Source organism: Argopecten irradians, chromosome 6, assembly GCF_041381155.1.
Source record: "Argopecten irradians isolate NY chromosome 6, Ai_NY, whole genome shotgun sequence".
Taxonomy (NCBI): Eukaryota; Metazoa; Mollusca; class Bivalvia; order Pectinida; family Pectinidae; genus Argopecten; species Argopecten irradians.
The window spans coordinates 16,350,709-16,367,534 of NC_091139.1; the positions used below are offsets into that span (position 1 = coordinate 16,350,709).

At 31.3% G+C, this 16,826-nt stretch overlaps 1 protein-coding gene across 11 annotated transcripts in view; it reads right to left on the bottom strand.

The window, feature by feature from the left end:
• The window catches only part of LOC138325147 (cell death abnormality protein 1-like), a 36,892-nt gene that overhangs the window by 10,581 nt on the left and 9,485 nt on the right, over window positions 1–16,826 (bottom strand). For 6 of the 11 annotated variants that reach the window (XM_069270611.1, XM_069270615.1, XM_069270609.1 and 3 more), the window contains 15 exons: window positions 13,648–13,857; window positions 11,203–11,448; window positions 10,633–10,731; window positions 10,351–10,443; window positions 9,365–9,460; window positions 8,987–9,082; window positions 7,050–7,145; window positions 6,575–6,664; window positions 4,890–4,982; window positions 3,748–3,846; window positions 3,247–3,342; window positions 2,666–2,761; window positions 1,446–1,544; window positions 940–1,035; window positions 359–454 (listed from right to left, as the gene is read on the bottom strand). In XM_069270611.1, the coding sequence (XP_069126712.1) occupies window positions 359–454; window positions 940–1,035; window positions 1,446–1,544; window positions 2,666–2,761; window positions 3,247–3,342; window positions 3,748–3,846; window positions 4,890–4,982; window positions 6,575–6,664; window positions 7,050–7,145; window positions 8,987–9,082; window positions 9,365–9,460; window positions 10,351–10,443; window positions 10,633–10,731; window positions 11,203–11,448; window positions 13,648–13,857 (1,701 nt within the window). The remainder of the gene's footprint in view (window positions 1–358; window positions 455–939; window positions 1,036–1,445; window positions 1,545–2,665; window positions 2,762–3,246; window positions 3,343–3,747; window positions 3,847–4,889; window positions 4,983–6,574; window positions 6,665–7,049; window positions 7,146–8,986; window positions 9,083–9,364; window positions 9,461–10,350; window positions 10,444–10,632; window positions 10,732–11,202; window positions 11,449–13,647; window positions 13,858–16,826) is intronic. The other 5 variants (XM_069270613.1, XM_069270612.1, XM_069270606.1 and 2 more) reach the window with 4 other exon arrangements.

Genomic DNA, 16,826 nt, shown 5'->3' on the forward strand with positions numbered 1-16,826 from the left:
ATATACTTATGAACAATAAAGGCTAGAAAACACCTATATTTACAACATCATTATTGCTATATATGTAGAACGTAATATATTGATTAAAATAATGTATTCAATTTTATTCTCAGCAATATTTATCATTTTTTAGCATGTGTATATAGAATATGTATATCATAGGCAGAATGGTGTTTTCTACTGACTTTATTGTACCTTACATGCAACTTGTAGACATTTACCTGTATTACATGTGTATATTTCATACAAGCAATGGTTCTCTATCATACAAATTACACATGTGTATGGCAAAGTGAATATATACGCATAGCAATTTTAATATATCAAAAGGAAAAATTTGAATACATGTTGTTGATACCTATGCATGTTCCAGAGCTCTGATGACATGTCAGATCTGTGCAGTTCAATGGGCACGTCTGATGACATTCATCTCCGTGATATCCGGGGTCACAACCTGGGATTTCAAAGTACAACTCGTTAATTTGGTGCGATGCGCAATCAATTGTAGAAATACGTAGTTTACGTTAAGTGTACCTATTTTGATTCTTTAGCAGTTAAAAGCAATTATGAATTCGGGCCATCACAACAATAGCTATATATACGATATACAGAAAATACAATAAGATCATGAAATCATATTTTGCGTAGTGTTCGTGGCGCTAAAAAATGAAAAATATTACTGATAAAAATTTTATAGCTTTCAGCATTTCAGCCAAAAACATGATTCTTTTTAACAAAAACAAATATGACTTGACAATAGCAGTAATCCTGATTTAACGAAAACTTTTGTATACGTTCACTTGCATGTTAAGAGAGACTACTTTGCTGGGGAAGAAACGGTTCATTCAAACACAACGTGACCTGTATATAAATACTTCTTGACTTATAGGACCATTCTACTTGTCCCGAAGGTGGTCGTTACGTGATTGACTGTAATACCTTGACAATATCCGGAATCCTGGGAGCATATTTCGTCCTGACAATTAGATGGACAGCTCTTATCACATTTACTGCGGTGGAATCCAGCGTTACATACTAATAAAAATAATATTTTAATATTGTGTAATCTAAACAAACTGTGAAGCGGTTTATGATGCAAGTACACTCAGATTTTTGTGTTATATCTTTATTTAAAAAAAATCTACTCAAGTTAATTAAAAGTAAAAAAAAGCACCAAAATAACCATTGTTTGAATATTTAAAACATTACGATAAAAATAATCAGGGATATGATTTCAAAAAAAAAATTATTTCACATAATTTCAAAACAATAATAAAGTGTAAATTCACTAACATATGTAAACTTCTTATAATCCAATTTACTAAAGTTAATCTTTTCAAAAATCCAAATTCATTTTATGACTCTTTTTCTATGAAATCATTGCGGCGTTTCTTCCCTTTTAAGCCAATGAAAATGCTCGTTATAATCAAAATTGAATCATTTACCTATACAGTGCCCGTCCTCCTGGAAACATTTGTTCTGTTTACAGTTCTCAGGGCAGGTCTTGGTGCAGTTATCTCCATAGAAACCATCGATACAACCTGCTATCAACATATTTCTTTAATTTCATATATTCATTTAAAAAAGCACAATAACAACTAAAATAAATAAGTAAATAAAATAAAATAAAATAAATAATGTTTTGTTATTTGTTTTGTATACATCCTCTTAAAATCCATTATGAGACTCGCTTCCTATTCTATTTTGGGGGTGTCTTTCTCGTTTGAATCTCAAAGTGAAGATTAATATAAAACATTAATTGCAGTATATAAAAATAATGATGTAATTCTACCAACCTTCACATTTGCAGTTTATTTGTATTTATCACATGGGATCACATACTATCTATCAGTTAAATGTCGCCTTAAATTTCATACCTTTTGAATTATAAAATGTGTTGATTATATCATGTATATGAGTAAGAGAAAAAGAAGAAAACGCTAAAAGCATATACATCTACAGACCAGACAAACCAGTAAAATATGCTGGTTGGAAAGTTGTATCGGAGACTGAATATCAGATGAATTTATGAATGAAAACAGAAAAAGGAAAATGATAATCGGTAAAGATTGTAAAAAGGTGTAAGATTGTACATAACTGCACATAATTGCTTAACTTATTATAATAACACTTTTGATGAGAAATGTTTTCTTTCTGAGAAGTTTCAGAATTATTGATTAGAGGTGACATAAGAGGTGAAATGGTTAAGTTTCAAAATGGCCAAATGGATTACACATTATAAGACTCTTTCATATGTAGATATGAAGGATAGCGATATTCTACCCGGTCACAAAATGTTATAAAACACGAAGTTTGTCGATTTTGTGATCCCGAGGTTACAATATCCATATCCTTCATATTCACGTATGAAAGAGTAGATTTCCCCCACACCTTGATATTCTATGGCAATTTCACAATTATGATATCCCGTCATTTTTAGAAAAACTCAAAAAAATGCGATTGCAAGTCAATTTTTTTCAAAATTTATCACGAAAACCCATTGGTTGAATCAACTTGTAGACATTAACCTGTATCACATGTGTATATTTCATACAAGCAATGGTACTCTATCATAAAAATTACACATGTGTATTGCAAAGTGAATATATACGCATAGCAATTTGATTGTATCAAAAGGAAAGATTTGAATACATTTTGTTGATACCTATGCATGTTCCAGAGCTCTGATGACATGTCCGATCTGTGCAGTTCACTGGGCATGTCTGATGACATTCATCTCCGTGATATCCGGGGTCACAACCTGGGATTTCAAAGTACACCTCGTTAATTTGGTGCGATGCGCAATCAATTGTAGAAATACGTTGTTTACGTTAAATGTACATATTCTGATTCGTTAGCAGTTAAAAGCAATTATGAATTCGGACAATCTCAAAAAATCTATATATACAATTTATAGAAAATACAATTAGCGAAATCATATTAAGCGTAGTGGTCGTGGCGCTAAAAGTATGAAAATATTATATTACTGATATTTGAAAGCTTTCAGCATTTCAGCCAAAAACATGATTCTTTTCATCAAAAACAAATCTGAATTTACAATCACAATAAACCTGATTTAACGAAAACTTTTGTATACGATCACTTTCATGTTAAGAGAGACTACTTTGCTGGGGAAGAAACGGTTCATTCAAACACAACGTGGCCTGTATATAAATACTACTTGGCTTATAGGACCATTTTTCTTTTTCCTGAGGTGGTCGTTATAGACAAGGTGGACTGTAATACCTTGACAGTATCCGGAATCCTGGGAGCATATGTTGTCCTGACAATTAGATGGACAGTTCTGATCACATTTACTGCCGTAGAGTCCAGCGTTACATCCTGATAAATATAATATTTTAATATTGTATAATCTAAATAAACTGTGTAGCGGTTTATGATGTGAGTACTCTCAGTTTTTTGTGTTATATTTTCATTACATAAAAAATCGATTCAACCAATGTTTGAATATTCAAAACATGTTACTATACAACTAATCAGGGATATATTTTGAAAATAAATAAATCTTATTTTACATAATTTCAAAAAGATAATGAAGTGTAAATTCACTAACATATGTAAAATACTCATAATTGAATTTTTTTAAGTTAATCTCTTCAAAATTCAAAATTCATTTAAGGACTATTTTCTATGAAATCATTACGCCATTTCTTCCCTTTATGAGATGATAAAGTACATTTGTAAGCCAATTAAAATGCTCGTTAAAGTCAAAATTGAAATATTTACCTATACAGTGCCCGTCCTCATGGAAACATCTGTTCTGTTTACAGTTCTCAGGACAGGTCTTCGTGCAGTTATCTCCATAGAAACCATCGATACAACCTGCTATCAACATATTTCTTTAATTTCATACGTTCATTTAAAAACAACAATAACAACTAATCAAAATTTAGATAAAATAAAATAAATCATGTTATGTTAGTTGTTTTGTATACATCCTCTTAAAATCCATTATGAGGCTCGCTTTCTATTTTATTTTGTGAGTGACTTTCTCGTTTGTATCTCAAAGTGAAGATTAATATAAAACATTAATTGCAGTATTAAAAAATAATCTTGTAATTCTACAAACCTTCACATTTGCCGTTTATTTGTGTTTATTAATGTAATCTCATAGTATCTAACAGTTAAATTTCGCCTTAAATTTCATACCTTTTGAATAATGTATGAGTAAGATAAAAAGAAGAAAATGCTAAAAGCATATACATCAACAGGCCAGCCAAACCTGTAAAATATGCAGGAGGGGAAGTTGTATCGGAGATTGAATATCAGATAAATTCATGAATGAAAACAGAAAAAAAGGAAATGTTAAGCAGTAAAATTGTTTAGGTAAGATTGTACATAACTGTGCATAGTTGGTTTTCTTAGGATAATAACACGTTTAATGAAAAATTATTTCTTTCTGAGAAGTTTCAGAATTATTGATAAAAGGTGACAAAAGATGTGAAATAGTTAAGTTTCAAAATGACCAAATGGTTTACAAATTATAAGACTCTTTCATATGTAGATATGAAGAATAGCGATATTTTACCCGAAGGTCACACAATGTTGTAAAACACGAAGCTTGCCGAGTGCTTTATAGCATTTTGTGATCCCGAGGTTAGAATATCCATCCCTGCATATCCATGTATGAAGGAGTAGATTTCCCTCATGCCTTAATAGTCTATGGTAATTTCACAATTATGATATCCCGCCAATTTTAAATAAGCTCAAACAAAAACGCGACTGCAAGTCAATTTCCAAAATTTATCACGAAAACCCATTGGTTGAATCGTTGATACATGTAGTAAACTACAATAGAAGGCTGTATATTGCATGTGATAAACCGGTATTACATGCGAGAGAAATATATATACAGCTATCTATGATACCTTCGCATTCCCCTGTGATTTTATTACATCCGTCGTAGCAGCTGCTAGAACAAGTCTGAGTACAATTCGGATCAAAGAGACCGGGAAAACACTCTGTGAAAAAGCAACGTCAAAATTTGGACTGACGGAATTTTACAAAAGTTAATATAGTCTATAGAAATTTAATCTGGGTGTTATTTATGTAGATACATAAATCTCAATTGAACTATATTTCTAGTTTTAAAGGGACAATTCAATCTAAGAGAACATTAAAATTTGTACACATATCGGGAAAAACAGTTCTTATGGAAATTTGATCAGTCGGTTTTACTGTGATATGCTAGAAAAGCCCATGGTGGTGAAATACGTGTGAAACTTTCAAACTTGCTCGCTGTCCGCCATTACACATTGTGGTCGAACATCTTGTATGCCGAACTCTGTCCCTTGCTCGTAGAGTAATGCAACTTTTGTCTAGAACTGCTCAAATCGCTCTGACAGTAGTGGTTTACCTTATAAGATGAATTGTCTTGCCTAAAAATCATTTTATTACTCGTCAGTGGTTATGTAGTTCGTTTGTTTAACGTGCGTGACTTTGGCTCGGGTATGGGTACAGAGTACATACTGTACCTGCTTTATCGTATTGATCAACGATTTGTAATTACACGGTATCAATTAAAATACTTAAAGTGAATAGTCGGGCAAAGAAAACCAGTCTAAATGCGTTCATTGGCCTTCCAAAAGTTCTCACTTATTAATACGACGGCCAAGTTCTGCATACGTTTCCCAGTTCTGACCATTAAAGTAAAGGAAAGTTGAAAGCATTGAAAGCGAGGCTGCTTGGAAATGTAACCACGGACATAGTCAGCCGGGAGGACGTTTTAGAATTCCTATACTTTAAATTAATTTCTTCGCACGCAGACGGCTTTTGGCGAGAGATTTTATTTTTCTATTTCATGAGAAATTATACTGGATACATTCACACAATTTTACCGACTTTAGCCATCCTTGCCCGACTGTTCATTTTAACAATGACGTGGAATTTGTCAATATATTGTGTTAAATGATTCAAAAGAAATGTAGAACAATACATTTATGCCATATTTTGCTTCTTGGTTATGTAAAAGAATTAGCCTGAGTGAATTGTCCCTTTAAGTTTTAGATGGTTTTATGCGCGCTTACGCGAAAATGTTATAACATATCATTCGACCTTTATTTAACATGGAACACAATACCAATGAGTACCGTGTCTTTGTTAACTTTTTACTACATAACTTTTTGAAAAGTTAATTTAAAAATCGTATCCTCATTTGCAGTTTCATTCATAGGTTTTCTTTTATTTCATATCTATTGAATGTCGTTGTTTCTGGAATAATGTCTCACTGATACCAAAACTGAAAGGAAAATAAAGTTTGCAAAGCTATTATTGTGAACATTTTGCAATTGAACAATATACCACAAGATAATGGTATAAATTGTAAGTAAACCACACATCATAGAATTAATCACCACATATACACATAGTTTTAGCTTATTGTACCTAAAGAGTATCGTTGTTAAATGTGCATACTCGTTACCGAAATGATCAGATAGACATAGACAGTATATATACCTATGCCAGTGCATACATTATCACAGTGTAAAGCACAGTCATTTCATAATGATATCTTTTACCAATAAACTTTGGGTGAACTTGAAGTTAGGATTACCTAAACATTGATCGGTTGTTTGGCTGCATGTGCTGCAATTCGAAGGGCAGTTGGCATCACAGAAGCTCCCTCTTTTACCAGGAATGCATTCTGAAAATGTTAAAAAATATAGCACTAAGCCTTTATCGTTTACTGTAAACCTTCTTCCTTTTGCGGTTATTTAAAAATTTCATGATTATCATTTCACATCCAATTCCCGAAGATTGGCTTTCGCGAATTTGAAATCAATGGATTTTTCTATCAATACAAATGATGTAGATATAAATTCACAGATAGATCTATTCGCGAATTATTTGGATCGTGAAGTTCGTGAAAGTAAATCGCAACCAAAACAAAAGTTGTTAGCAGTATCCGACCTACAGTTTACGGATTATAAGTGATAAGTTTATTTTAGCAAACAGTGATGGTGAGATTTCACTCTAATGATATAGGAACGTCACAAGATCCCTTCCATTACGGTTCTAAAATCACATACCTAAGCAATGGCCATTATCCTTCTGGCATACTGAATCTTTGCAGTTGTTGGGACAATCTATCTCGCACACATCGCCATATGTGCCATTGTTACAACCTGTAAAATACTCATGTAAATTAACACTCAATACCGTTAAATTAAACTCCAATTTTTTCAATTGTAAATATTTCATCATGAACTACTGGACGTTTTAATAGTTTTACACGTTTTAATGCAGACTGAACGTAATCCGTGTTTAAACATGTTTTATATGATATTATGTTAAAACAATATGATTTTATTTGTCTAAAATTTATCTGAAAAATATTCAGTTGTAGCTCCCTTTATCCTATCTGAATTTGACATTTAAGCCTAATTATAGCAATGGGACTAATTCACGTACCACGCGGTTCCTGATAACGTTTGTGCATGACTATTATTTCTATTTGTGATTGAATGACACTAAAAGATGATATCCCGCGTGCTCACGTCATTTCAGCTTAAAGATTACAAAAAGTTACGTTCCATCACCACTGGAGATACCAGTCCCGCACAAACATTATCACGTGGTTCATTTATTAGTCCGATTCTTATTACCATGAACCTTTAACGCATGTTTTCGTCTCAATTATGACTACATTTGAATACTGGTCTGCAACTGAAGGCAACAATAGCGAAAATTGTGTTCATTGTAGTGTTGAGCATATTATCATATTTCTAATATCCTGAGCCACATTGTTCACAGGGTAATTAACTTTACATATGTCTAGCGAAAGTTTCCTTTCTCATTTACTGCAAATCCTTTCATTACATGTTTACCAAAATAAATAAAAATGTAATGAATGAATGATGAAATTATTTTATCTTGATTTAAAAATTGTCGTTTCATGCTAAGTTTTCTATATACTATACCTCAAGACAGAAAAGGAAGCCCCCTTTAAATGAATTTATCAATTATTTATCAGAAATATATGAAATTGACAAAGTTAAAGCCCAAAGAAGGAATGCAACTGGGAAATTTGAAAAGAAGTGGGAAGTTTTGTCACATATTTTTAGTTTGTTATCAAAATACTGTAAAAAAACTTTGTAATATGTACATTTACAGTGTGAAAAATAGTATAGTTTTTGTAATCTTCTCTGAGCAACTTCATTTATTAAGTCACATTTTATTTACAGTTTAAATGCATATTGCATAGTATGTTTTAATGTTAAGCTCTACGACACAGTCCATGTATTTTTTATAGCTATATATTATAGCTAATGTAATCCTCTATGAGCTCATTTATGCACATGTCTATATAAGTACTACAATCATACATAAAACCTGGCTGAGTGACACTAAGGAATATCTTCTAACTCTCATATGAGATATTTTAAAGTAATAATGATACTACAGCTTAATTAACCTTCTAAAAAATCCAATGAAAAAAGAAATGGCAATATAAGATATTATTATAATTTAAATATATATATTTATTTGATACGAGAAGAGACCAGGGCTACACCAGTACGTACCATGCTTGTGTTTTGTCTTTTGTTTATGTTTCTGTAACAGTATTGTTTAAATTTAGTGCTACCCATGTGTGAGAGAAAGATGTAGGCAAGTTGTTTATGTTTGTATATTAGTGGTCAAGATGGATGTAAGTATATTATGTTACATGTATCATATAAATATGTAATGCTTAGGTTACATCTTATGTAATATACCAATGTTATGTTACATGGTATGTTATTTGTAATGGAGCTGTGTGTGTGTATGTGTGGAAAGGGGCATGACTTATACTGAGAGCTGACCCCAAGGCTCCAACCTTAGCAGCTCTCCAATGTTTACATGTCTGAGGTATAAAATGTTTTTGTGTTAAAGAAGTTTATTCCGGCTAACTGTGATGGATATATTTCAATCTGATGATATAGGAATATCATTAAATGGCTTCCATTATTGTTTTAAAATCATATACCTAGACAATATCCATTATCCTTCTGGCATACTGAATCTTTGCAGTTGTTTGGACAATCTATCTCGCACACATCGCCATATGTGCCATTGTTACAATCTGAAAAATACTCATGTAAATTAACACTCAATACCGTTAAATTAAACTTCAAATATTTCAAATGAAATATTTTATGATAAACTGCTGCACGTTTTAATCCTTTTACACGTTTTAATGTTCTTTAGGATGTTGAAAGATTTTATTTGTCTTATATTTATCAGGAAAATATTCAGCTGTAGTTCGATCTATCTGAATTTGACATTGAATCGCACCAGCACATAATGATATATGTAAAAGCAGTATCAAATCGTACTTAATATTAAAAAAAACATAATAACAAACCCATGCAATGTCCATTACTCTTCGCACATTTTCTGTCTTTACAATTTTCTGAACAAGCCCTTTCACAATTATCACCATATTGTCCGATGATACATCCTGTAAAATGTAGACAATTAAACCCTTAAATGGTAACATTTAAGCGTTAATAACAATATAATGGGACTAATTCACGTACTACATGGTACTTGATAACGTTTGTGCGGGACTATTATTTTATTAATGATGGAATGACACTAAAAGATGATATCCAACGTAAACGTCATTTTAGCGGAAAGATTACAAAGAGGAATGTTCCATCACCACTGGAGATGCCAGTCCCGCAAAAAAAAAAATTATCACGTGGTGCATCTATTAGTCCGATTCTTATTACCATGAACCTTTAATGCATGCTTTTGTCTTTCATTTATGACTTCATTTGAATACTGGTCTGCAACTAAAGTAGCGTAAATTTTGTTCATTGTTCACATAATCATATTTTTGAGACCCTGCACGCAGTTGTTTAAAGGGTAGATAGCTTAATCAGATGATAAATGAAAAGTTTTTCATTTCCTGCAAACGCAAATGATTACATCATTACTAAAATCAGCAAAAAGGTCACGAATAAAATTCTTTAAAAACTTTTGTAAAATGAATGGTGACAAAATATTTATATTGATTTGAAAATTGCTGTTAAACTATGATAAGCATAATCCCTTTTTGGAAAACTTGTCCCGATTTTCTTACCAAATCACATATCAAAAATCACATATCAAAATGTATATATTATTATAAAGAAACTTGTTTTTATTAAAAATGGAAGCTTCTTAATATCCTTCAATATTTGTCAAACGAATCTGTTTGACCATTGAACAATAAAAAGAAATAAATCAATTGAAGTTTCCTTTCACAATAAGCTACAACTTTTTCCGAACGTAATTTATAAGGGAGGTAATTCTTCTTCAATAATCTAATTTTTTCTCTGATTTTGAAGATATATATTCGCTTACCAATACATTGTCCCGATTCTATCTCGCAAGTGCTGCTGCAGTTTGGGGAACAAAGTTGTTCACACAATTCGCCATACATTCCGGGAAAACAATCTGAAACATTCGATATATGTGTATTACGGTTTATGGCTGGTGGTGGATTCTACTTCGTTATTCTAGGGATATTTAAGGATGCACAAAAAAAAATATCAAGTATATTTTCAAAAATGTCCTTTTAGTCACTGAAAAACACAAGTAATGGCTATGAATTTTAGATTAAGATTATAAGTAATAGATCCATACTTATGCAAGATCCAGATACGGGGTTACAATATCCTCCGAAACAGCTGTCGGAGCAGGTGTTATTGCAATTGCCGTTACCATACCAGCCGATTGGACAGCCTACAACGTAAATAGTAAATATTACAAAGGTGGCATAATCATGTTTATGTACATATAGTATGTGTCTGATATGTTTAGTCGATAAAATGTTAATTATATAACTTTGTGGTTACATAGTGCTGTTTATATGGTATATATGTGTTTGTATAAACAACCACTTCTGTATGTTTATTGAGTTGTATGTGTTGTCTCCCTTTCTTTGTAGTTCAGAGTTTAACAATTTTTATTTCTCCATTCATAGAGCTCTCCTGTGAGAGAAATAATAATAGGTAGTGAATAAAAAAATGGTTATTTTCCCTCCTTACGCTGCCAAGCGACATAATTTAATACTATAATTTTCTCAAGTTGTCATAACTTTAATAACTTCCAATATATGGCTTATTGTATCGAAAGTTGTTTAACTGGTGACTGGTGTCAAGTCGGCATCGTGTAATAATAATTTAGTACAAATACCGATTGACAAAATCTTACCAAAAACCTGGACCTCACACAGTTCCAGAACAGCGTAATCATCATACCAGTCACGTGATTTCGGTGTTTCTCTTTTGTTGTAGACAATGACATATCGACCTAAACTCAGACACGTGTGTGTTGGGTTTAGGTCAACTTCAGCTTCCTTAATTGTGTTATCCTTAAAACAAAGAGTCCTCTGTTCATTGCCGATGGTGGAGTTTGACACGTAAAGGGAGTATCCGCCAAATCGATTTTCAGCGCCATCTTGAAATAATACGTTTATTAATTTGTTTGTCATTATTATAACGATATCCCCTGTAGTGCCATCAATAATATCTTAGATAGTTTTGAATTTGTTTTACCGAGGAATTAGAAATCATTATCAAATTTCTCAAGATATCATTAACATTTTGATGGACGTTTTATAAGTAAGACACATTGTGCATTTAACTATTAAGGAAAAATACTATAAATGATAAATATTGTGATTAATTAATATAAATCAAGACTTGTTTTATTTTTTTTGTATTTTTTTATTTTTCAGAAGTTTTCAAAATGTAAAAGTTACATTAGATATCAGCACACAAATCATTCATAGTCTTCATTCACTCATTCATCATCATCATCATCATAGTACATATATTTACTCAATATACAACTCAGTTCGCATCATCATTACCATGATCATCATCATTGTCAAAATATCCTTACTACATGTATTTTAATAACATGGTCAATAAATTTTAAATCTTATATTTTGATATCATAATCAAAGTTATTACATGTCCTCTTATCCTCAAACATAACATTATATATGAGATCATCCACAAAGACATCATTAATAGAGAACGATAATTGTATGAGGTAGTCATTGTACATTTTACATGTAAGCATCCAAATTGATCTGAATGGGTTTTATTTTTTTTAAGTATTTTTAATTGATTTGTGTACAAACAAACAGAACAAACATACCAAACCTAATTAGGAGAGAGAGAGAGAGAAAGAGAGAGAGAGAGAGACTGATAGACAGAAACAAGCAGACAGAGACAGACACATAGACAGACAGACAGACAGAGACAGACACACAGACATGTAGACAGACTGACAGACTGACAGACAGACAGAGAGACAGAGAGACAGACAGAGAAAGAAAGGTGGGGTGTAACTATGAGACAACAAATATTCAACATTGCAAGAAAAGTAAAAGCAAAATTTGATTAATTGTGGCAATAATATTCAAGATCGGGAAGATAAATAAGCAAGAGAGTTGAAAAAAAAAAAAACAAAAAAAAAAAAAAAAAAAAAGAAACCTGGGCAAATAATGTATACCTTTTACAATGCTACCAGTTTTTTCCCATTTCTTCCAATTCTTATCAAACTTTTCTTTAGCAGAATCACCTTTACTAGTAGCTATATATTTTTGTACCCTATAGTGGTCCTTGATAGTGTTGATTAAAGTATTTATACTTAAGGAGTTATGCAGACATCTCATCTTGTAAATATAATGTTTGATTATAATGAGAATTTCATTATCTATCCCATTATTTTTCAGATTCTGTGAAAGAAGACCAAATAGATATGATTCTTTATTAAAATTGAAGGGAATGACGAGTGCATCTAAAAGATTTTCAAAAGTATAGAGAAGGTTCTGAACCTCTTGACATTCCCACAGCACATGAATAATAGTCTCAGTTTCAGAATTACAGAGAACACATAATGGGTCAACTTCAGCTTCCTTAATTGTGTTATCCTTAATGCAAATGCTGATAGGCTTTAAATACATCAAACCAAAAAACTATTATTACATTTATTTTGACACACTCTTACATATTCAAGCCCACAGTTAGCTAACAAACAAAGAAGTCCTCTGTTCATTGCCGATGGTGGAGTTTGACACGTAAAGGGAGTATCCGCCAAATCGATTTTCAGCTCCATCTTGAAATAATACGTTTATTAATTTGTTTGTCATCATTATTATAACGATATCCCCTGTAGTGCCATCAATAACATCTTAGATAGTTTGGAATTTGTTTTACCGAGGAATTAGAAGTCATTATCAAACTTCTCAAGATATCATTAACATTTTGATGGACGTTTTATAAGTAAGAACACATTGTGCATTTAACTATTAAGGAAAAATACTATAAATGATAAATATTGTGATTAATTTTAAATCAAGACTTGTTTTATCATAAACATCAATTTTACAGGTAATGAGTATTTTCATTGGCTTAAAAATTACGTGATCAGCCCATAAAGGACAAATGACGTCGCAATTTGTAACGTCACTTCTGATTGACTGATATATCAGCGTAATGATTTTTATAGAAAAAAGAGTCCCAAAATAACTTGTGAAGAGATAATCTGTAGTAACATTAAATTCTAAAAATCTATGCAAGTTAATCCTTAAACGTTTCCAGTAAACTAATTTTTAGATTTATCAACTACAGAGTTGTTACCCACTTCTGTAGAATATGGTGATGCTCTGTATCGCTGTTTTCTGTCCTAAATCCACACGCCACCAGACTTCCTTATATGAACTTGCTTTGGTATGACTGCAGCAGTTGTATAGAAACGTCTGATTGGTACAATTGTCAATGGCCTGTCGTGCTGTCCACCTGTCTGGGAACACATCTGATGATTGGCTTGGAGTTCCCATTAAAGCCATGTTTACTGGAAAGGTATATACCTCTTTCAATTCAACAACTTATTAATGAAAACATTTGTTAAATTATACATATTATTCTCACAATTAGTGTCTCTTAAGCCTTAATATCATAGACTGGGTGTCACCTTAAAATTGTAGTCAGAATTGTACACTTACAATATTCATGACATTTAAAAAAAATAACATGTGGCACTTTAATTAAATATAGCGAATTGTATTTCTATAAAGGTCCTACAATCGTCGTCATATTCAATTCCGGGTAAAAGAAATCAAAACAAAACGAAACGAAATCAAACGAATCGAAATAGGAAATGAAAAATACATTTTCACAATATAGACTACGCTGATAAAGATATGAATTTCAAATCTGTTAAATTGACCCTTTTCAGTTGTCGTGGTGAGTACCGCCTGCTCTCTAGCATTATCATTATATATATATAATTATCTGCTAAACGCCATTTCAAGATTCCTTCAGGTTTGTGATATATTTATTGGTACCGAAAATATGAATTTGGGTCAGTTTCAAGAACATTCCTGAATTGTCAAGAATACTTTAACTTAAGATTTTCTAAGAAAGCACTACAGAAGTTAAGAAAAGTTCCTAACAGCTGACAAAAAGTATTTTTTCACTATTAAAAACAGGAACAGACAGTTTTAGATTTTCTTCAGTTACAAAAATTACTAAATTTACACCATTACCACCATTGAAAAGTTTGACCTTCTAAGTTTACCTCAAGTTCAAAATATGAAAAATAATAAATTGCATCCTGAAAAAATTCCGTGGCACTATGTCCTGTATGTAATGAAGTACTGATTGAAATTGCACCAAAGACGAAATAAATTATTTCATATTATTTTTGTGTTAATTAGGCATATATATACACGATTAAACACCAATTATTGTTCGAATGATGAATATCATTTATGCTCTGTCGGCGGTGGAGCATCTTTAACTTAAAACATTTTCGTTTACATCTGTTATTTTTGCCCATTGATAATATTGTGTAATATTAGGCAAAACAATTTGTCTGTTCAGGGTTACATTGGCAAACAAAAATAGGGTCGGTAGGTCGGGATTTTCTTTTGATTTTGTTTATCTATTTTTTGTCAAGTCCAGATGCAATAGTGAGCTATTTCCTAAACAGATATATGGCTCCCGTTTATCAATAAAATTAATAAACATTAGTAACTTTCACTCTTAACTCTTTATTTAACAATGAATAAATGGAGATTTGACTAAGAAAGAAGGTATTAACAGCCCAGATTGACCTAGAGTAAAACTAGGAGTATCCTTTTAGGAACAGAAAGAAATAGGTTCGGGGGTAAAAATAGGGTCGGTCGGGTAACTCTAAACAGACATATTTTTTTTGGCCTAACTGGGTTTGAAAGATGTTTCGTTTCATTTTTCTTTCTTTTCGCACTTTACAGTTAGTCATTCAATCTCACATTTGGCACTAGTTGTGACATATAAGATGCATTGGAGTTTTAACCGTCCCAATTCTGACATCAATTGAAACAGTTTCACGATCTCATCAGCTACAAGTTTCTTGAGTTATATTATCGATTGTAACCTATCTAAAGTTACAAGTGTATATTATCTTTCCTAGTTTAGTTGCAACATGCGTAAGTTTTCACCGTTCACCATTTTTTTTCTAATTTATTTTTTATTCATTTTTTAAAATAATATACACAATACAACATTGACATGAGATACATGAAAGACAAATATAATAAATGTTACATATGAAAAATTATTCAAAATCAAATATCTTATTGTACTAACAATTATCCTATTAAACATTACATAGTACACACATATTGACTACACACATTGACTATCTATCAGTTATTTCCCTTCGTACAAATGAAGTGACAAAGTGAATAAGGGAGACAACTCTTGATAAAGCAGAAAAAGTACACCAAGAACAAGACAGAAACAGGGGATAAACCTGGGTCAGAGAAATTTCAAGAACTTTTATTAAAATGTTACTATTTATATACTTAACCAATTTTGTAGTTCTGCAAGTATCAGTGGTTTACGCTTTAGATTACTATTGGATATTATAATAATGTGAGCTTTTAATTCAAATTTAATGTGATTTTAGACTGTTTATGTTAAGTTATTTACAGTTGTAAATGTATTGTTTTACTAGGAGCAGTATCAAGTTTTCAGCATGAAAATTAGAATGAGAAGCATCTTGTTTGCCGAAAATGTTTTTCAAATCTTAGACTAAAATTATTAGTAATTAGCGATATTCTTACTTGTTCAATCAAATTTGATACATTATCACAGTCCCAAAATATATGAGTGATTGTTTCTGGATATGTTTTACAAAAAGTACATAGATTGTTGTTTAATTTACCAATTATAATAAAAATGATTTTGTAGTTATTATTATGTGATTAATTTGGAATTGCAACCATTGAAGTTTGGAGATAGTAGTAGCATTAAAAGGGTGTTTATAAACATTTCCCAATTCATCTCGATCAATCTCAAAATCTTGATTCCATTTATTTTGTGCAATATGTATAACTTCGTTTTTAATAAGAACAGCATATATATTTTGAACATCTTTTTTACAATTTAAAATTAATTTGAGATTTATTGGTATGTTGGGAAGAGCTATATTTTTTCAAAGTTAAAATTTTGTTGATTGTTTCCTATGACAACAATGTTAATGGCGATTTGATTCCTTGATATTCTAGAAAATTGGTCTGAATATTACGAAATTCGTCTAGACTTTATATGGATTTGTCTGCTTTCAACATGTTATAGATAACAAGTACATCTTTTTCATACCAAAACTTCTAAAAAATAACTTTATAATTTATTTTGATTTCACTATTAAACCAAATAGGGTTTTCTAAAATATTTGTTTTGTAAATATTACTTTCACTTAAAGTCTTACACCAAACCTCTATAACATCTGTCCAAAACAATTTTTTGCAATTTTTAGACTGTTTTTAAGTGTTC